The sequence below is a fragment of the Maylandia zebra genome, linkage group LG23, assembly GCF_041146795.1.
Source record: "Maylandia zebra isolate NMK-2024a linkage group LG23, Mzebra_GT3a, whole genome shotgun sequence".
Lineage (NCBI taxonomy): Eukaryota > Metazoa > Chordata > Actinopteri > Cichliformes > Cichlidae > Maylandia > Maylandia zebra.
This window is the reverse complement of record NC_135188.1, coordinates 15,364,478-15,386,721: the sequence shown is the minus strand read 5'-3', so window position 1 is coordinate 15,386,721 and position 22,244 is coordinate 15,364,478. Positions and strand designations below refer to the sequence as shown.

Below are 22,244 nucleotides of genomic sequence, written 5' to 3'. Positions count from 1 at the left end.
TAAGGGATGCATTTTCACCGGAGGATCCATGCTCCGGCACGTTTGGCCCTCAAACACCACTTCGTTTGACTAGTGTGATAGCTGTGTACACACCCTGGATTGTTTAATGTGGTGGTCCCAGGTGCAGTTTATTTGAATCGCCTTCACAATGAGAGCAGCCTCTGGAAAATCTGAATTCCTTCCTTTATTTTGTTTTAGAGCTAATTAGCAAACAACTTAATGTTAATATGATTGGAAGATTACACCTTGTAAAGATCAGTGTGTTAAAGTTCTCATTTGTGCATATGTGAAACTGCTAACTTTAGCATGTAGCGGTGCATCACACAGCAACAGACATTGCTATGATCTTCTAGCATTGTTACGTCCCGCTGAACTGTTCAAATAGAACCTAACATCACTGTTGTTTTTATTCTTTTTAATTGATGTTTACAAGATTGTAACATACATGGTGAATGTGTGTCTAAATGGTTGACTTTGAGTGTAACACTAGCTTACTGTAAACCTGCACCGGTTACAACAGCTGACATCTCTCAACCATTTATCTTAAACATCCAAAAGGTCAGTCATTTTTTAGCTCCCCCACTGCTTACATTTTGACTTTCACTTGACAGCAGCGGTACACAGGATACGCTGCTTGTGCAACCAATGTGTGAGAGATCGTCAGCTACGCTAGTGATATGATGGCCAAAATAAAACTCAGGCCTCGATCTGTCAGAAAGCAGGTTCTCGTCAGTGTTGCTCAAGAGACTTGAATGTGTGGGAAATGGTTGTGAGAAAGAATGAGGCCTCCCTCACTGGGGGAGCAGCAGGGCAGGACGCAAATTTTTAGGAGCAAGCTAACATGTTGGTTTCTGAGCAATGATCGAGCTGCGACACGCCCATTACCTCACACTCATTCACATGATTCACACATGATTCATGCAGAATAAGTGCAGGACTGTACTTGAAGTTGAATATCTGTGATAAAACCTGAACAGTAAACCATATTTCTTTTTTTTCTTTTTTTTTTTGTAAATCAGATTCTGTATTGGCTAACTTAAATTTCTCTTCTTGTTATTTTGAGAAAGCATCTAATGAGAGTTCTATTCCACAGGCCTCTGATACAGTGACTGTTGGCTCACAGGCACTAGTGTCCAAATCCCCCATGCAGCACTTGCCATCAGGGCCACAAGCCTTAATCCAGTGGGCAAGTGATCGTGGCCACAATCCAGTCACATCTTACACCAGCACTCCCGTGGCAAACCACTTCAATATCCGACTTCGAGAGCCAGGTAAGCTGAAGAAGAATCACATCCTCCATTCATGATGAAGCATAAAACTAGCGTGCAATTGTAAAAAGTTGTAGGTGTAGTTTCCTGGATGGAAAATCAGCCTCATAAGGTTACGTGTGACTTCTAGATGTCGTGGATTCTCTGGAGAGCAAATTACCTCCCGAACTCGCCATCCTGCGTGATTCTAGTCCTCTTCCTGTAGATGGAACGCCACTGCGACGATCCGGTCTGCCGTTTCCATTTCTTACAACTGGGGGCATGCCTCCGCTGGGACACCTGCCCTACGAGTCCAATGAGCCCGAAATCGTTTTGAATGTTGACCTTAGTGTGCAGTGCAAAAAAGAAAGGATGGTGGTCAGCATTGACAAACAAAGTCTTCAGGTGAGTAAACAACCGGACATTCTCTGATTCTGCCCGGAGCCCAACAGGCTACAAATAATGGTTATTTTAAATATCGATGTATTCTATGCTTCTGATCAATGAGAAAGGCATTTTGTTGATTTACTTTTGCGTCTCTTTTCACACGACACAGAGTCAGTGTGACAAAATGTGACAAGAAGAGCGGAAAACAACAAAATGGAGCTCATCCAAAAAGACTAGCAGCGTCTAGACCAATTAAAAGGCTGAATGAATGTCTTCTGCAGCGATTACAAAATACTAGCATAAACCTCCATGACGCTGTGTTGTTTATTTTCAAAAAGCACGCACTGTGTGCTGAGGTTGTTACCAAATAATGATGCTGTCTTGGTCTAATGGTTACATGTGGATAATTATGGAGACAGTTGAGCCCACCTATCTGTTGTGTGGGGATAGCAAGTTTCAGATCTACAAAAGTGAAATGAGAAAAAGTAAATCACTGAAGCAGGCAGGGCTGTTTCAAGCATTTGGCGTCTGAACATAGGGACAGCTCAATCAGCCCACATCACAGAATGGAAACTGGCATAGGCTGTAATTGGGAGCTGGAGCTAGACCACCTTGTGGGATTTGTTTATTCCTGAGAACTCAAGGTTTTGCACAAGTACTTGGACTTTTTTCTCCTTTTTTTTTCTTTTTACAATTCTGAAAAGTTAATAACGGAAAAATGTTTTGATCTCCATCCATGTTTGTCTTTTTATTTCTTTTTTCTTAACTTAGGCAAGCGGGTTTACAAATGCCAGCCTCACACTTCAAGACCCACAATGCAAAGCAACAGTCAATGCCACCCACTACACTCTGGAAACTCCTTTGACTGGCTGTCAGACCACCGCATTCACCATAGAGGATAGCACGATCTACTTCAATTCTGTGAGTATATTATGTGGTGTTACAGTATAGCTGAAATTACTTGAAAATGCCCTCTCTGTATATCAGACCTCTAGTTGCTACTATAAATACAAAGATATGATTTAATTTTAAATTGAAATAAACTACAAAACACTCTTCATTTTCTAAAAAATCCCTATAATTATCTTGCTTTATTTTAACTTGTCAACTTAATGAGAAGACAATGAGAACATTTTAACAGAAAGGCTTTCAGTCAGAAAACTTTCTTTTCTACTTGTTTAAACTTTAGAAAAGATACTAGTTTTTGTTGAAATACACCCTTTACACAGTTTTAACCACGTGCCAAAGTCAAACTTTGCTTGTCTAAACAATTCCTGAGTGACTAACATGCAAATAGATGTGTGTTAGCCTAGGTTTAACATATTAAGATGTTGGGCTTGTTAAAGCATTGATATCTATGGGCAGTACAGAGCTGTGACACTCTGAAGTCAGGGAAAGATTTACCCACTGTCAGAAAGCCTTTTTGTTTTATTTTAAGGTATTTTTAGCTTTCACTTGCAGTTTAAGTACATTCAGAGAATAAATGTATTTGATTAGTTTAGAAAAAGATCATCATTTGAGCTTAAATACTCAAACACACATACTCTTTCAAAGAAAATAAATCACATTTTAAAAAAGATCTGGCAGAAAGCTTTGAAGGCTAATTTGATTAGATTAGTTGTTAGGGTGTTGACCATGACCAGTGCTTAAATGTCAGCACTGCCATGGGAAATGCTCACTCAGAGGCTTGACACCTGTCATAAATAAATATTTTTTTAATAAAGATGTCCACTGATAGCCATGCTCTTTTTGTGTACAAATGGAAACTGGAAAAATATGGACAATATGTGCAGGGAAAATGATTACATTTCTGACTCATTTTTGTATCTAATTGTGATCACTTGCTTTTATGTGATTAAGACATCCCCAGTTATCTTCATTATTGTGGAATGCATTCATTCAGCATGTTTGTTCTAACAAGCAAGCATGAATCACTTCTACCCTGGCCTTTTAAAATCTTTTGTTCGGGGAAGTTTGGAAAAAACACTTTTTCTGTCCAGTGCAGATTAAAAACCCAGGCATAAGTCCAAGGTCATCTTTTGTGCTAGCATTTGGACGTGCAGACAACCTCTGACCTCCGGTCAAAGGAGATTAATTTTCATTGTCTGGGTTCCCACTCATCAAAGCTAATGTGTTTTGGCTGTTGTCCCCACATTGCTGTGATATGTTGATTTATTTCAGCAGTGGCACCAAAGGCAGGTCAGCAAACTTCAAAACAGCTCTGTTAGTGTCATTGAGACAGTCCTCTCTCTAAAGCAGCAGACTCATCTCAGGCCCTGACATGCCACTACTCCACTGAGAAATTAGAAATATGTCCTGTCTCACTGAGGCCACAGGACATTCCCAGATTTAAGCAAGAATGTTTTGCCGACCTCTCTTAACAATTCAAATCTCCGCCTGAATGAGGCAATACTAAAGGAGTAGAAAAGGGGGGAAAAAATTGGAAAAAATCTTGTGTAAACTTTCCGTCAATTGCTGATTGTTGTGCTCAGGTTTGTCAGCGTAGGCTTAGTAACAAACTTCTTTTTGATGTGCAGGTCACTGTAAGTCATGCTGAGACCAAAGATGGGAATAGCGACCAGAGAGGGCCCGAGAGAATGCTTCCCGTGAAAACGTTCGATTCATCTACCATATTGGTAAGACTCTGGAATCATTGTGGTCCTTTTTCTGTCAGATCTGCACTTCATTGCAAGGGGAAAGTTGACAAGTTGAGACTACTGATAAACTGTATCTCTATATGCGCAACTGCAGTAAATCATGCATAGTTGGAAGAAACACCAGTTTCCTACTGCCCCTTGGGCTGCTAGTAAAGACTCTTCTGGCTGCTGCAATCTCCCCATCTTTCCATGATGTCCGTTTAATGAACTTGACCTTCCATTTTCCATTTTGAAGTTTCTCCATCTTTTCTTTGTTAGCTTAGTTTCCTTTATCTCATCCAGTCCTCGTCTCCCACTTATTGTTCTTGTTTATACATATCTCTTTTGTTCCTGGTCCGTCTTAATGTGGTCAAACAGTGACACACAGTCATGTGGAGTGAGAGTGCTTAGCCGTGGAATGTAACGTCAGAGTCCTGCTGATATTTGTTTTGGCTTTGCCTTATTCTTCAAACAGTTCAACTGCACATACACAAGCAAAACTAAGAATCAGGAAACCTCAGCTCCCAGGATTGTACAGGAACCACCAAGGCAACCGGTCAACAACATGACGTTTAACATGGAGCTGTACGACTCGCTGCCTATCAACAACCCTGCACGCCAGAATTTCTTCACCGTTTCACAAAATCAGAAAGTGTTTGTGGAGGTATGTTTTGCATTTATAATACATTACCTCTCCCGCCAGAATACATGTTTGGTGTAAATGAAAACTTTTGGCAGAAAACTGCAACCATCTGCCTCCATCTGAGGCTTTAGCTTTTCCAGATTTAATCTCTTCCTGAGCCCTTTGCTCAGTAAGAGCATTGTGACTGTTTCAAGCTAAAAAGCTAATAATTTCTTTCACTTCTTGCTTTTATTATATCACAGTTCTGCATGTCATCTGGCTAAAAATATCTGTTTCACTACAGTAGTTATGCTAGTCATATAAGAGATAGCAAAGACTGAAAAGTCCTTTGAAGAGGTGATGTAGGAGGACATCAGCATGAGATGCTTCACTCACAGCATGGACACAAAGCCAGTGTGCTGTAAATACAAAGTGCTCACAGAGTGTCTTTATCCTTCCCTCTTAAGTGCATTGCATTTATTTTAACTGAGAAATAAGTAAAACATGACTAAATATTTGTTTCTCACCTTTCAGGCAGTCGTTCTTGTTTTGTTTTGCATATCTTTACACTGGCAGCAATAAATACATCACAATATTTCTATTAGAAGACTTATTTAGTCTATTTTGGCTCAGCTTTGGGTTGCTGCTGACAGAATTATTTGGCACTTTAGTTGCCACCAGCTGCCTGCTAACTTTTGAACTTCTTTTTCTGTTGTGGTTAGTAAAAGGTAGGATTTGAATTTTATTTTTCCCGAACAGCTGCTGGTACAGCAAAAGTGAGCTGAAGCATAAAACCAAAACAACGCTCTAAAAGAAACCAGAAGCTCATTAGAGCTGAGGGTTCTCACCATGACTGTGCCCCTTTTGTCCTGCCCAGTGTTAACACGAAAATATTGATTGTTTCAGCTTTAAATTAGCATTTTAACATCTTGTAAATTATGTTTGTTTGTATTTGTGTTTATCGTTGTTCCCAATTTTAGGACTAGGCAATAAAACACAATAATAATTTGTATTTATTGTTTCTGCGATTGTCTTAAAGAAACACAAATACAAAATGACACCTTTTCATTTTGCATGTTTTGTCCAACAAGATTACTTTGCAGACTTTCTTCAGACAACAGCAGATTAGGTTTTCTTCCAGAAATGATTATATTATAAAGTAAAGCTCACATCAGATCAGAGCAGTATTGTGTTGTTGTTCAGTTTTGTCACTTCACTTCATGAAGACTCCTGTCACGACAACTGACAAATAAAATCTGTTTTTACTTGCCTCTCATCTGCTCCAGATCACATCAACTGCATCAGATCCAGAACTGGGGTTCACCATCATATCGTGCTTCATTTCTCATGACTCCAATCCCAGCGTGTCCTCAGAGTACACACTCATTGAGACAGTTTGTCCAACAGATGCCTCCGTCACATACTATCCTCAATTCCCTGTCCATCCTACAAAGATGGATAAGAAAACCTTCAGCTTCATCTTCAACTCAACTTTCAAAGTGTCCCTGCTTTTCCTGCATTGTGAGATGTCTCTGTGCTCAAAGTCATCTCAGAGGAATCTAAATTTACCACAGGTATGCAGAATAATCTTCCCCAAAGAGCCATTGCTGTGTTTTTTTTTTTAGTCTCCCAGAGTATCACCAGTGTTTGTTTGAGCAGCCGGGCCTGTAGGAGACAATCTTTACTCCGGCTGACCTGCAACATTCAGTGTCAGGTCTGCCCCCAAACCTAAGCGGGAACCATGCATCGATGCACAGTTTCCCAAGTGGCTGACCACTGAGCAAAATAATCATCTTTTTTTTTCTCCCTCTGTTATTTGTTCTGTCTTTTACTTTCTGTAAGTCTTACCTAAATGTTACCCCCACCCCCCAAAAAAATAAATATATATGTGTGTGTGTGTTCCTGTCTAGCTATCTTTGTGAGGACCGAAATCTGCATTCTACTATACTTGTGAGAACCAACAGTTACTTGTGAGGACACACTCACCGGTCCTCACAGGTTTGAAGGCTCAAAATGCGGTTTTAGTGTCAGGGTTACAATTAGGTTATGGTTAGGTATGAAAAAGAGTTTGATTTAGTTCTCTTTTGTTAAAGCTTTAGTGCACGGTCCTAGGGGCCGCTGGATCATCCATACTCTCCTTTAAAGCTCCTGATAAACTTTTCTGCTCCTCTTCTCCTTCCCTCGACGGTCCTCTTTGGCGTATACTGTACTTGTCCCATCTGACTGACTGGTCCTTCGATTAAATTATTGTGTAAGAATTCACCTTTTGAGCTAATGGGAAGTGTGGTATATATATAAAAAAATCCTAAAAATAAACTAAAAACATTATATTAAAACCAGAAAGGCAGACAGATTCCTCCAAAGAATTGTGGAGGGGATTTAGCCTCCACAAAACACTGAGTCTTATTGTGCTTTATTTTGTGCTTTTAAAATTAATTGTGAGGTTAATTGTTAGTCTTCAACATTCCCACATAATTTTTTGTTAGTTTTTATAAATCACACATTTATTTGCAATCTCAGTGCAAGAGGAAACTGTCTAATCCATCTGATATGAATATAATATTTTTTATATAATTATTTAATATTTTAGATATAAAAATAATTATAAGCTTATTTCTACCACTAATAGAGTCATGTTTTTCTTTTTGTTTTTTTTTTGTAAGGGTTAGGGTTAGGCAATCATTTTTAATGGTTAGGGTAAGGGGCTAGGGAAACCATTATGTCAATGAAAGTCCTCACTAAGATAGCTGAACGGGGTTGTGTGTGTGTGTGTGTGTGTGTGTGTGTGTGTGTAGTATCCTGAGGCTGGCTTGTGATTGTGGTGCTAACATATTACAGTTGCCATCAGCTGTAGTGGGTGAAGATGGCAAGCTTTTCCTTACTTTGAATTCCAAATTAGTACTTTTGAGCAGATATGAGTGAATGCACTTTTGAGTTTGAGAAATATGAATGTCAAGTTATTAATTAGGTTTTTTTTTTTAATTTTCTGCACAGTGTTTGCCACCCATTGAAAACTGTGATTCTCTCTCTGTGGACAATATCATGGCGATGATGATGAACAAAAAGGTCTCGACTCAACCGCTGGTTGTGGTGGATGACTTGAGCCACATACCAGGTCAGTAAAAGCAAAAGCAAACATAATTTACATCTGTTTACACCAGGAGTTCAGTTGTGCTTGGAACTGTGACACCCACAAATACGAGTATGCACAGTGAAAGAAGCAATTCTGAAGGCAGAGGAACCGCATAAAGTCGATACTTGGAGATCAGACCAAACGACGGGATCACGGTCCAACATCTGGTCCTTATTAACTGTGTTGTGTGTGTATATGATTGTGTATACAGGTGCTTAGGCATACACATATGGTGTGTCTCCGTTTACATTGACATCTGTACACAAGAGTGTGTTTTTGGGTGTGTGTGTTCAAACTAGCATATGGCTGATAAAGGGGAGTGTGCTAACGCTGAGGCCCAGTTCTGCTGTGGACCAGACCATGCTGAGGGAGACATGGAAAAGAACAGTCATACGTTACTAAGATCCAGTTGTTTTCACTTAGGCCCTTCACTGTGGCCTCAGCTTTCCACTAGTGAGGGGGAAAATGAGGAGCGGTGGTCCACTTGTTGGCTTTGAGCGCCCAATCAGAGCCTAAAGGTCCCTCGATGTTTAGTCACTTGTTGGTTCACACTCTTTATCGTAGCACCTCAGGGGGTGTAAGTACATTTAGAAGGCAGGATGGAGACCTGAGGTAATGCCTTCACATGATATTTATTATGACCTAAACCTAAATGGACTGATATAATCAGTGCCTTTTCTCTAGCGGACTGCCAGCATTTTTCATATTAGCATCCCCCTCTGAGCAATGACATCAACATGAGACCTGGGGTCAGTTTGAGTCATGTTTGTTGGCTTGTGATTTGATGTAAATTAGATCATTTTAATTGGTGTAAGCTACAGCCCAACCGCTATTTCACAATGGTAGAAAATAGACTGATTACTCCTTTACCTAACGAAACTTGGTTTTGGTATTGGCTTGGTCAATCTCTGTGCTACAGTATATGTGTGCTATTCAGAATAGTGTTCCATTGTGGATTTGAACCCTGTATTTTGTTCGGATGTTAATATCAGTTGTGATGAGCTCTTCATAGACCAAACAATTTATTGATTGATTGATTTCTCCCAGTTGCAGTGTATGCACTGATGGTATTTTTCAGATCCTGGTCTTACTCTTAAACATCAGTAATTTTACTAGCTTTAAAGTTCCTACTTGTCTGAGCTCTAGTGTGAGTCAGAGTTGTGCAGGATAATTCTAACCAGAAGTTTGTGGCTTTATTACATTTTAATTGGACATCAGCCTCCAATGCTGGGCAATGATACTAAATGGATGGAGTCACTTTTTAGCACAGACATGCCAGTGTTGATGCTGAGGATATTGGTGAACAGAGACGGTGAAATTTGAAGTAATGGCTGAGTGTCTAAGCCAAGCTAGTCCAAAGTGGTACAGGCAGGGTGCACTGCCTGCACCACTATGCCAGTGCAGCGGGTTTATTTTCCATGGAGTAAGTAAACACACTTATGCCATAAACACACTGGGAAAAAAAAACCCCTCGAATTCAAAGAACACAAAGGCATCGCTTATGCTAGGATGGCAAACAAAATAAGCAGCCTTTTCAAGGGCCACGGTTCTGCACTGGACAACATCCCAAAAAGCTGAGTTCAATCTACAAATCAAAGGGAGCCACTTGTGGCCAACTTGGTGCATGGAAAAACATAACAGCCTCAAAGCTCTACCATCAAAATTAGATTTACTGCTTCACAACGTCAATAAATTTGATCCCTTTTTTATGGGTTCAGGAACGTTTAGAAAAACTTGAAAGGTATAATCTATCTGAGAGGCTGGCAGTGTTGGTTATATCATCACATCAGTACATGTAGTATTAATTTAGTTTAAAGTCTGCAAAGTGTAAAGGCAGAGGATAGTTTTTTATATCACATTGGACTGAACAGGTTGAACTGCAGTGTTTGATATATGAATGCGTTCATCCTTTAGATAACTTTGTCTTTCTAAGTAACTGATTTCTCATAAAATATCTCATTTATTATTTTAAAACCAACTGAATGAGGCTCTCCATATGGTTTGCTGTATTCACTGGCCAGATGTCAAGAAGCTCACTTTATCATTAAAAATATCATAAAACGTATTTTTTTTAGTTCTGAAAAAGAAAGGATGAACATGAGTTAGGATTCATGCCTCAGCAGAGTATGAACAAAAGAAGAGAGTAAATCTTTGACATATGCTTGCAGATTGTACACCGCACTTTAGGCAGAGCTAGTAACCTTGTGGACCTGAGCTGGGTTAAATAACATGTTTTGAGCTACGGAGTTCAACCTTTGCATGGTTTATAAGTTTGAAACTCTTCTGTGTTGAGAGTCTTGGAGCAACAGCTCTATGACGAAAGGCCAAAGTTGAACAAAAACAAGTCATTACGCAGGAGTGCTTCTTTCCACATCAGGCAAATTTACATAAATAAATGATGTTCGTAGAGATATCAGGGCTGTTTCAAGTTTGGCAACAACATAAAGCTAGCATAAATCAAAAGTTCAACTTTGAAGCAGATGTCTGGTTCTGTTAAAAGTAGAAAACAACATTCAAGACCAGTCAGATGTCCTGCAGAGAACTGTACCCTATAGACATCAAGGCAGTATTTGAAAGCACCGAGCTTTCAGCTTTGCACATGATCTCTGAGTCGAGTTAACACGAGAGCATTAAACACTCCTGTGCTTTGCTGGGTTCAGTCTGTATATTCCTCCTTTATCTTCTGCTTATGAGGCTGCATGTGTTCATGGCCTCGACATTTTTAGCATAACAAGTCACCCGGGACAGATAGCTCCAGACCGAAGGGGAGTAGGGTGGCACAGAGGACGTCCTCTGGCCATCGTCCCCTCTGAAATTAAAGTCTTCTCTGATGACCTGTCATCATCCATTACCCGAGATGAAAACTTAAAGGTGTCCTGTCCGAGAATAGCAGCCATTGTGCCCCAGGCTTGGACGTATACCAGGTTTGCCTCTTGAGTTCGCCCGTACACAAGCGCCTTTGTATTGTTTGTTAAGACGTTATTATAGCTAATTTCACTTTTGAAAGCCTTCCAGATGGCTTGAAATAAATGGGTGAGCATGATTGGTTGGAGTTAAAAGGTTCATCCGTTAGGACACTGCCGGCTTACAGAATAGCTGCTTTTTCAGCGTTTTCCTGGTTCAGATTTCTGGATCACATTCCACAGAGAATTGCTTATCAACACACTGCAGTATCAGCAATCTGCTGCTCCTGACAGGCTGACTCAGAGCTTGCATTGTGCTATTTTAATGTACCATAATTCATACTGTATACTGTGCATCTGTACACGCAATAGTCAACTTATATTTAAACTATTATATGTTGTTTTTGCAGATCCTACATCAGAATTATCAGAAGAGCCACGTAAGCCCTCTCCTGATGGTAAGTATTATATGATTGCATTTTATTTTGCGTATGTCCGTGTGTATATAAGTGGATTATATGGATCCCAAAAATGAATAAACTGCATAAGATAAACCAGTAAATAATGAAGCTATATAAGGAATCATCAGCTTAGGTCACTTATTATTTCATATTGGTCCTTACCATAACAGTTGTGATGCTTGCTGGACTTTTTTCTTTCAAACTGAAGAAGGTAACTAGAATTTACCAGTAACTATGGATCTGTAGTTTGCTGATAACACAGCTAACTAGGCCAGGCAATAGTTGTTGTTTTTTTTGTTTGTTTTTTGTAAATCATGCATAGCTACTCTATTAGAGTCCAAGAATATAGGCAATAGATGCTAGGGCAGTGTGACTGGGTAAAAGGTGAACTTAGTTACGATTTCAGTTCCTAATATTTGTTTTCTTGTTTTACACATTTTAGGTCATTTATATTTGTACTGTATTTGTATGTATAATACACTTGTTTAACATTAAAACCATGTTCTGTGTTGGTTTGTTGTTCAGTAGTGTATGTACTGGACACTCCTGTGGTGGTGGGCATCGCCTTTGCAGCCTTTGTCATCGGGGCTCTCTTGACCGCAGCTCTGTGGTTCATCTACGCGCACACAGGTAGGTTCTTTACCTGCCTCTCCGTGGCCCCAACTCACTTCTCCACATTAATGAAAAGATAAGATGCAAAGGAATGCCTGAGGGTCTCTGTGCCAGAAATGTGCCGCTGTGATTGCCAAACATCCTGCTGCTGACAGAGGCCTGCTCACAATAACGTATTGACTCCTCTACTGTAAATATATCCTGTTGGTCAGCAGCAAGAGCTCTTCTCTTTCCTGCCTTTGAATGTTTTGGGGGCCATGGGGTGGTCTTTCTCAGTACATTCCCAGTACAATGGCTGGAGACGAGTTGGAAATTCCCCTTGTAGGGTTTAGTGGGCGCTCACAGGAAAAGACACACAATCTGTCCATTAGATGCCAAGACCTTCCCCTTCGTCCCCAGCCCGCTGACCCTAACTGACCTATGAGAGGAAGTGAGTTCCCAGCAGCCCACTGAGTTCACCGTTGCATAGAGCTGCCCTGTTCTTCTCTGCCTTAGTTTTTAACTGACTATCTGTGAGCTGAGTGCGTTTTGCAGAAGGACTTAGGCTGTTTCACTTTAGCATTCGGTATGTAAAGTGAACGTTTTTTTAAGAGCTCACAGTTTGGCAGTGTAAATCAGTCTCCCAGGTAGTTACAACAATACAGGCACGTGTCGGGTTACAGTGCTGCAAACTGTTCCAGTCATGCTCTGTCACATTAATGAGAGTTTAGCTCTTTCTGAATATCTTTTAGACGTAAAGATCAGCTGTCAGAGTTTAGTGCCTTTATCTTTGTCACAATATTGGTATTGGCTTCTCTTCAGAAAACCACTTCACTTGTGCTTCATGGATTTTCTAGTGGGTGACCAAGAAAGAAAGACAAATCTTTACATTTGGCTGGCAGTACATATCAAAGGTGAACACGCATGAAAAACAGGGGTGGAGATAGCAGTTAGGAGGAAACATGCATGGCGATGACTTTAAGGCACAAGTTCCTTCCATTATTAAAATACACTTTTAGATGGGTGTGTTAAGCAGGATTAGTTGAAATGACCTTATATGGCAACCCTTTCTGTCCCATGTAAACCCAAGAAAGTATATCCTCCAAAGCAACCACTCAAAATACCACTTGAGAGCATATTTTAAACCAATGATGAAACAAGAAAACTAAACTGAGTCTATCCCCTCAGGGTCTGAGGACCTCTCAGAAAACAGTTAGATATAGTCCTTGGAATTATATTTTGGGTTTTTCTATCTATTACGATTTATTTCCCTACAAGGCAGTCAGCAACGTAAATGCTTTAACATCAACCTCACATTATAACCTTTGACAGTTTTCTCATTGTCTTGGCACATATATTGTAGTTGGCTTGTAGGTTGCTGGAGATTGCTGGAGCTGTTGTCACCTTGTGCAAGAATTTTGTTTTCATCCACAAAATGAAACCAACTGTTAAAACAGCCAGACACAAGGAGAAACTTCACACATTATCTGCTCTGAAATTCAGTGAGACACCGATGAGCCAAAATGTTAGGACCTCTCCTACCTAAGCAGGTCCAGTCACTTGGAGGCCTAGGATGCTGCAGGACTTTTAAATGTGTCCCGTGTAATCTGATACCCACAGCAAAACTTGCAGGTTGAAAGTTGGACCCATTCGGATCAAATTTGTTCCAGTACATCCCACACACTGTCACCAGGTCATTGTTTGTCCTTCCTCTGACCGTGAGAACACACAACAAGCCTTGCTATTTCAGAAATGCTTAAACAAGCTCATCTGGCCATATTAAATTGTCCCACTATCACTCATATCTTAAATACGTTACTAAGATAATCCGAAAACTCACTGTTTTATCTAACCTAAACCTAGACGGCCACACCAACTTTTCTAAGCTCAATCAGAGCATGACAATGGCATTCTGTTGAGTCACTACTGAAACACTTTTTTCACGATTACATGATTTTTGTTGAGGCTGACTTTTGTATAAATTAGTATCAAATGAGCTCAACTCCATGATAAATACTTTATACGCCCCTTAAAATGAATTAAAATACTTTTTACTTATCACAATGTGAATGTGTCTTATACTTACTACTTTCAAGACCGACGCTAATGCCATGGGCCCCTGCTTTACTTTCTGTTTAGTCCTAATTCCCAAATGTCGTCATGCTTAAAAGCTGGACAGATATGGTGAGTAAGAGACGGTTAAACATAACCATATTATCTTTGTCACATTAGGATTTAGCTCAAAGTTGTGCTGTAAATATATAAAATTTTGCAGAGCTTTGTGTTGTTTTTAGATTTCACTTTAGAGTCCAAATTTCTGCAATATTACTCCACAAGCCTTTATAAAATTATAATGGCAACGTGGTCTTATAGCCAGAGCTATGTCGTTATTTTTAATGTAGAGTTTGTATGTTCTCCCAGTCCTACGACTGGGTTTTATGTGGAAGCTCTGGTTTCTCCTGCCCTTGAAAAGCATGCTTGGCTGATTCTGGCTGTCATGGTCTGGGAAAATTCTACCAAAAGAAATTCTGAATATTAACCAGCCCAAAGATCACCTCACAGAGATCACCACAGGGATTCTGCTGTAGAAGAGTAGGGTAGAACAAGCCTGACTGCGTCATGAAGCCGGGTTCGTTGCTAACTTTGTGTTAGCGTGCTTTCTGTGCAGGTGCATGCAAAGAGCGGATGTTGGGTGGAGAGGTTTCTGTCCTGGATGCTGTTACTGTATCCTTAGCCACTACAAAGACATTGTATGTTTGAATTTTTGTATCCAAGAGATACTGGGGTCAGTGTTTTCCCAAACTGAAATCTAAGGCAAATTGTCCCTAAGTAGACATCTGTTACAACAACTTTCATAGAGAGTTTTCATTCACTTTATGTTTCGGTCAGATAAAAGCAGCCTTTATCTTTCCTATCTAGAAAGATAATATCAGACTTGGGAATTTAAATTTCCTCTGACAGATGAGGTGAATCCAAGTGCCTTTGTTTTGCAGCACTCTTGGTCCTGTGAGGGAAAGACTGCTGGCAGCCCTGTTCTGGTAAACATTAGGAGAAATGTGGGGCCCGAAAGAGGGAAAGGGATGCCTGTGGATACATATGCCTGTCATATATGCAAGCATATGTATAAAACACACACGACCTCTAGTACAAACTAAACTATCGATAGAACAATCTCTCTCCAGGAGAAAATGTGTTATCTTCATTTCAGATAAGCTATAAAGCAAGCGAGGGACACACTGCAGTAATAATTGTGCCAAATACTCAAATTAAACACAGACTTGGCTTTATTTCAGAAGCTGTTCATTGTCTGTCAGAGACGGTTTTTGGAAACAAACTCAAGCACTTCTATTTTCCCTTCATTTTAGCCATTGGATCCCAAGAGTTTACGAAATGAAACGCTTATTTAGACATAGAACAATAAACCAGTCATTGGTTTGAGCTCCGGTCACAGGGCCCGTGTTGTGTTTGTTCGCCTTTATCTGCTAAAGCAAGGCTAATTGGTTCCAGACAGAAATGAACTCTGTGAACGTAGAAACATCTTCTTCTCTTTGTTTAAAATATCATCTGTCAGATAGGATGCGACCATTTGTTTCTGGTCGTTTTGAGGTGGCATCTTTAGAGGATTCGTTTTTAAAAACAGAATCTGTGGCAGATTATGGTTGAAAATGGTCAAAAATGAGGGCAGATGAAGTCCCGAGTTCTTTATACGTAAAAGTACACATTTTTTCTTAGGGATAAAAGTACATTAATCTAAATAGGAATGCTCAGATTTTATACGGGCTTCAGTGAAAGCTTTATGTCAAGTGGCAGTTATAGTAAACAGTAGGAGCTTTATGCAGCCCATTTATTCTGTGTGCAGAAGAACAATGGAGGCTCGACAGTCTTAGAGGAGTTCAATTTGTAGCTTTAACCAAATCACTTTGTAATGTTCTTGCCTAGGGTTGGCTTTTTTGTAAATTATACTCATTTTTCCTCTCTCCCTCTGGTCCAATCCCCTTTCTCCCGCGGCCACACTCCCTCTTCTGCTCTACATCTAGGTGAGACAGCTGGCACACAGCCGGTCCAGAAGTCCCAGCCTGCCTCGGAGAACAGCAGTACAGGCCACAGTATCGGCAGCATGCAAAGCACGCCGTGTTCCAGCAGCAGCACCGCGTAGCCCAGCAGGATGCACTGCCAGGAAGTTCTGACGGTTCACAGGGACCGGTTTGTTATCTCCTTCCATGAAAGGAATTATTTTTGGGGACGTGACAGGACAGAAAAAAAAGCATGATTACAAAAAAAAGAAAAAATAACACCTTAAGTCCTTGTGCTAAATTGGTGCCACTTTAAGTGTGTGCAGACAAATGAACTGTCTTGGTTATGTTGATGTGTGTTAGTTCTGAGACACAGCTTGGCAGCCTCATCCGAGAAACAGATGCAAGTTTATTCCAGACATTTCTTTCGAATCCAAATGCTGCTTTTTTCTGACCACAACACAGCCTTTTGTTTTGACCTTAAATGGTTTGATTGGGGCTGGTTGTGCTAAGCAGGTGTGCTCAGAGAGCAAGCCAACACAATAAGGCTGGAGTGACGTCAGTATTAGTAAGTGAGATGTTGATGGCTGGGCCGGAGCACGTTGTTTTATGACAGTGGAACCTAGAAAGTTGCAAGGAAGCAAATAAACCACTATTTTCATGCGGACAAGTGTGCAGTATGAACAAGTCATCATCTTGACACAGAGATTATGGCTTTAAAAAGGTAGTCTGGGTATGAATGTATTCAAAAGGGTAAATGCCAAAAAAATGTGAATGAAAAATGTGAAAGACATGCTGAGAAAATTCCACGTTTTCGAATTGTTTGTACTTTTTAATGGATTCAGCCACACAGGTCGGTAAAGTATATTGATCTAATAGTATGCTTTAGTAACTCTTGGTATAGGCAAAGATTTGAGTTTTAGTTTCACTCAACTTCACAGGGGCATTATGGGTTCCCTTTTACTAGCTGTTGTTAATGGAAGACTTCAGCATTAAGAGAAATATTTGCTTATTCTTATTTGAGATGATTGACACTTCTTTTGTCTGTGTGTGAATTATAGAGCTCTGTTCAGTTGATGAGTGGCCTAGCTTAGCATACCTGGTGGAAATGAGTAGTTCAGGGGAGTGGTAGTCATTTCTAGGAAGACTAGTTCCGGGTAATAGGCCTAAAACACTCAGTATGTTTAAGTCATGGTGAATATAAAATACAAAATATTAGGAATCAATATTTATTTGTGACAGCAAGACTATAATTATGACATGAATAATAAATAAATTATACAGTGGGCAGGCATTGTTTTGGAACTTATTGCAGGGAGTGATTGACTCTGTTATGTGTGAGACCTTTTTAATGCTAAAGTTACAAAAATGGCCATAAATTGATTTATGTGATTTAATTTTTATATCTCTTTTATGAAATATTATTGAACATTTTACATTTTATGTAAAAAAAAATGTTGCCCAGGCTCAGTTATAGGACTGAACTATCCCTTAGGTTTGTGGATTAGTGAGCATTAAATACTCTGTCCAAAAGTTTGGAAATAGGCCCACCAAACTAAAGCTTTGGACACCGTGATGCTAGCAGCTAGGCTATTCCTTATGCTAAACCTAGCTTATCACCAACTTTTGTGTAAAGCAAAGATTTTTTAAAAATACATGCTACTTTAGATCTTGTCTTTTTATAAAAAAAAAAAATATCAGAAAAGTTAAAATGAAAATTTGGGACATTTTTAAGCGTGGCCTTTTTGTGCTGCATATTACTGATTCTTTCTGCCGGAAGTTTGTATGCTAAGCTACGCTAGTCCGCCACTGCTTTCAGCACTATATTCAATACTGATGCAACTCATGTTAAGCAAGTGAATAAGGGTATTTCTCGAAGCGCTGACTTGCTCGTTCAAGGCCTGTATATTTTTGTATAATACTGTAATTACTCGTGTGTGCAAAGTAGTTTTTTTTTTTCTTTCTTCTTTGGAGTTTCGCTGGATCATCAGCGTGAGCTTCATTAATCAGATTTTATAATAACAGAAACTACGTTAACAGTTTTGACAGTCATGGTTTTATATGGTAATCATGGTTTGGATCCCACAGTTTTAATTATTAGATAATCAATTGCCCGTCAGACCAACAACCCCAAAACCAAAGTTATAAAGTGAAAGCAGAACATTTTTACATTTGAAAGGCTGCAAAATAAAGATTTGGTTTGTTCTCATGATAACACGAGGACTAACTTTGTCAGTTGGCTGATGAATCATTGAACTCCTTATGAGAGAGTTTTTTGTTGTCATTTTTAAGAGATCAAACATAAAGCGTTTGGTTTTCCTTTTCCCAGATGTTTTTCTATGAATCTCGGCACTGACTGTGTGTTGAACAAGCTGCAGCTGAAGCTGACTTTTACCAACATATAGTTTCCTGCCTTCTTCAAACTGCAGCACCACGATTACTCCACCGTTGATGAATGATTGCTGTATGTGTGTGGAGGACAAACTGGGCCCTTTCCCTGCTATCATTTAACTCTGTAAGCAGTAACCAGAATGTGTATCATCTTAAAGCTTTTCATTTTTTTCTCTCCTCATGTAAACATGTATAAAGCTTTCTACAGAGAGTATAAATATATATATATATATATATATATATTTGTGTATAAAATTATATTTTGGAATATATTAACTAAAAGAAATTTATTGTTTTCTATGTGTGTACGTACTGTGAATTGTGGATTTGCTCATACATAACACACATTTGCGGGAGGATTTATTTACACTATTTGTTTAAACGTTATACCATTCTTTAGGACACTTTAATGAAAATGAAATAGTAGTATTTATAGTCAGAAAGGGACTAATATTTTTGAAAAAAAAAAAAGTAAAAAATATGTCATGATTATTTTCTTAATTCTTTCTGTTATTTGATGGGATGATGTGTCTTATTGACTTCATAAAGAATACAATAGAAAGAGATTGTTATTATTATCATATGTAAACAAATCTGGAATACAAATCTTTTGTTTAAGCATGATATTATTTTGTCAGATAGTGTTTGGGTTCAATTTTCCATGTGCCGCTTCTCGCTATTTTATATAAATTGTGTCAGATATGAAGTAATGAAATCAGATGTTGTGCATCTTAAGTATAAAGTTTATTTCACTAAAGATAAGCTGTAGCTATAGATGTAAAAATATATATTTTTCCACATAAAATTAGTAAAGGATGGAGTCCTCCCCATTGTTATATAAAAAAACCCAGATACCCAACTTGTTTTGGTTCTTTGGTTGTCACAACAGTGACATATACCCTCTTTTAAGATAATGAAAAAAATATGAAATCATGCCTAAACCCCTGATGGAACAGTGGAAAAAAAAAAAATCAACCTTCAGTTATTTTGATAGTGGAAACCCAACTGTTTTCAATAACACCCGAGAAATATTTTTTATTAAGCTGTATTAGAAACACTCGGTTTGGAGCAACCTTCACAGCTTGTTTGTTTTATCGGGCTTCCTGCCATGTGTGTGTCCACAGCCAAAATCCAGCTAAAAGCTTTATTTGGTAAAGCTAAGTTATGCATATATGCAGCAGTCCTTTTGCAGAGCACTGTTGCTGTTAGCAATTAGCATAATTGTAAAAAAAACAATATCCCACTGCAGGGTACAGTGATCATCCTCAGTGAAAGATCCATGCGCTGCAGAGTTGAAATGTGCCGCAGCCTATAATCAGCAGCCGTAGCGGGATTAACGCTTTTGGCATTCCTGTACTTTTGTGGTTTCTCTTATCGAGTGTGGCGAAGCCATTTTAAACATATAATTATCCCCCTCACCCCCCACCCGCCCTCATCCACTCATGCTGTTAAGCGCCCGAGCCTCGAGTTATGTTCTGGATCTAATCTTCTCATTTGAGATAATTTGGGGATATTTTTCACTCAAACTAACAATTCAATACAATTTGTGAGAGTCACTTTTCAAATACCAACATTCCTCCCTGAGTTGTGCCCCAGTGCAAGCTGGGAAAAACTTCAAAACTTCCCCCCCCTCATGAACAGGTATGGATAATGTCGGGTTTTTAATAAATACGAAATAATGCTGTCCCACACCAAACGTGTTACTGTAGCAGTAAAAGATGTGGCTTCGCTGAGAGACAGTAAATGCTGAATTCAGAACAGCTGAAAATTGGAGCATAAATCCATAGATTAGTTATGGATTACTAGTTACTGATTGTATTTTTTTTAACCATTTGACTACCTCATGTTTTTCTATGAATGTGTTATTTGTGTGTCTGTATCTATGTGAGTGTTTGCTTTGCTATGGATTATTTTTCTGGGGCCCCATTATGGTTTGAAAGCAGTTTCCCATTTGATTTTTGAAAGCAACCAATGGCAAATTACAACTTCCCCTTAATGCCAAGACGGCCTTTTATTGGTGTTTGTACATGTGTCAAGCGTAAGTTAGCCGTTATTGTTCCATTTGGTTTATAAAACTTTTTATATGCTGTAAATATGCACGACATTTGTATTCCCATTATGACCAATAAATGTTCATGATAACTCACGAAATTGTCATGACTGTTCATTTTGCTGCCATTTTTTTAGGTATTTAGTTGAGTCTTATTTATGAGTGTACGTACATGTGGGTAACTCCTATAAGGATGCAGTTTGGAACAATGAGCTGCAATAATGATGTGTTAGGTTTGGCTCTTTGGCGCTAAAGCCATGACTCGCCACTGGTGAGCTCATAGCGTGATATAGACCATGTGGACCTCTGCCTTGAGGATTCCATAGGGGGGATGGGGGTGACCATTGAGATGAGTGCAATGTGAGTCCTTACCCTTTTTTGTTTTTGATTAGGGCTCCTTAGAGACAGCTGTAAGCAGCCTGCCTTGGAGTAAACTGAAAAGGGAAAGAGGCCAAGGGCGAAGAGTAAAGCAGCTCTTTTGCCAGCTCTGTTTTGGCTCAGTACGTCCACATGTCCCAAATCCTTCAGACCCCTTTCAAGTTTTTGTTTCTGTATCTGTAATTTTTTCCCCCCAAAAGCGGCCCCACCGAGGCATCCTCAGGCTGCAACACTCTTGTCCAACTGATGACTAATTTATTGAATTTTTCAACAAACGAATCAGCCCGTAGATTATGATGTCATTATTTTTATTTCCAACTTTCCCTTTCTGGGTACCTGGAACACACATTTGTTGTTCTGTAGCTAATCTGTTTAGTCACTGATTGCATGTGGCCCAGACAATATAGCATGACAAATGCAGGATGAAATTAAAAAGAGATGTTTTTTTTTTTTTTCTTTTCTGGCTTTTTTAAATTTTATTTTAAAAGCTGACAAGACTCCAAACACTGACGCTGGGGAGGCCAGACTAATTTAGACCAGACATCTGGTCCTAAAGTTGATTATGTGAAGCAAGTTAAGTGAGAAGATTGGGAAATTTTTGGCTGTTATACAACAACAGAGGGGGATGAGACCAGATTAACAGTCTGTGGACCTACGCAGAGCTTTAGCAGCTACAGCACCTCTTCCTTTCTCAGGGCACAAAACTATATTGCGGCAGGAAAAAGAACACATTATTCATAGATGAAAAGCAGACATGTTGTGCGTTTGCTAACAAACCTTGCACTGAAAAAAGCAGGTCCTTGGTGTCAAATGAAATCTGATCTCATTTGAGAAAACACAGTTCTAAGAAAATCTCAACTGGTGCATCTCTGCCGGATCTGATCCACACAGTCACACTCATTGTAATATATTTGGTGCATCTTTTATATTATGTACCGATGATAATAAAGCCAACAGTCTATGGTGCAAATACTTGGGGGCAGAAGAGCTTGAAACGTTTTCAGGGAGTTTTGACTCGATTACTAAGTTTATTTTCAAGCAGCATTGTTGGTGAATAAACGTGAATGAAACAACTGAAAATTCGTTTAGATTTGCCACTAATGTAAGAGTGGAACTGGGCCTCTGTGTTGAGTGTCATATCATGTTTGTGCGGACTCCTCTGATTTCCACAGGTCCTGCAATAGCACATATGGTCTCAATCAACTAATCATCGAACTCCAGAATATATATCCCCGGTCCTGCCACTCATTCTTACCATATTGTTCTGTCAACAGTGAGGCATTCCTTTGCTCACTGTTGGTTACTCCCTGTTGCTCATGACAAATGCGATCTCTGGCTCACCTCCCCTCCACACAATAAACCTTTTGTTAAATCTTGCAAACCTTTCCCGTGTTAATACAACCTGTTGCCATTTGTTACTTTTAGTGAAGGG

General features: G+C 39.4%; 1 protein-coding gene across 3 annotated transcripts in view; it reads left to right on the top strand.

Annotated features, from left to right (window-relative positions):
- The window catches only part of tgfbr3 (transforming growth factor, beta receptor III), a 71,411-nt gene extending 50,876 nt beyond the window's left edge, over window positions 1-20,535 (top strand). Inside the window, exons 8-17 of one of the 3 annotated variants that reach the window (XM_076880748.1) lie at window positions 1,094-1,271; window positions 1,474-1,652; window positions 2,406-2,555; window positions 4,172-4,270; window positions 4,746-4,934; window positions 6,179-6,466; window positions 7,887-8,007; window positions 11,339-11,386; window positions 11,915-12,019; window positions 16,018-20,535. In XM_076880748.1, coding sequence (XP_076736863.1) covers window positions 1,094-1,271; window positions 1,474-1,652; window positions 2,406-2,555; window positions 4,172-4,270; window positions 4,746-4,934; window positions 6,179-6,466; window positions 7,887-8,007; window positions 11,339-11,386; window positions 11,915-12,019; window positions 16,018-16,136 — 1,476 coding nt within the window. In that variant the 3' untranslated portion in view covers window positions 16,137-20,535. Of the gene's footprint in view, window positions 1-1,093; window positions 1,272-1,398; window positions 1,653-2,405; window positions 2,556-4,171; window positions 4,271-4,745; window positions 4,935-6,178; window positions 6,467-7,886; window positions 8,008-11,338; window positions 11,387-11,914; window positions 12,020-16,017 lie in introns of all 3 variants that reach the window. The other 2 variants (XM_004552887.4, XM_004552886.4) reach the window with 2 other exon arrangements.
- The last annotated feature ends 1,709 nt before the right edge of the window (window positions 20,536-22,244 follow it).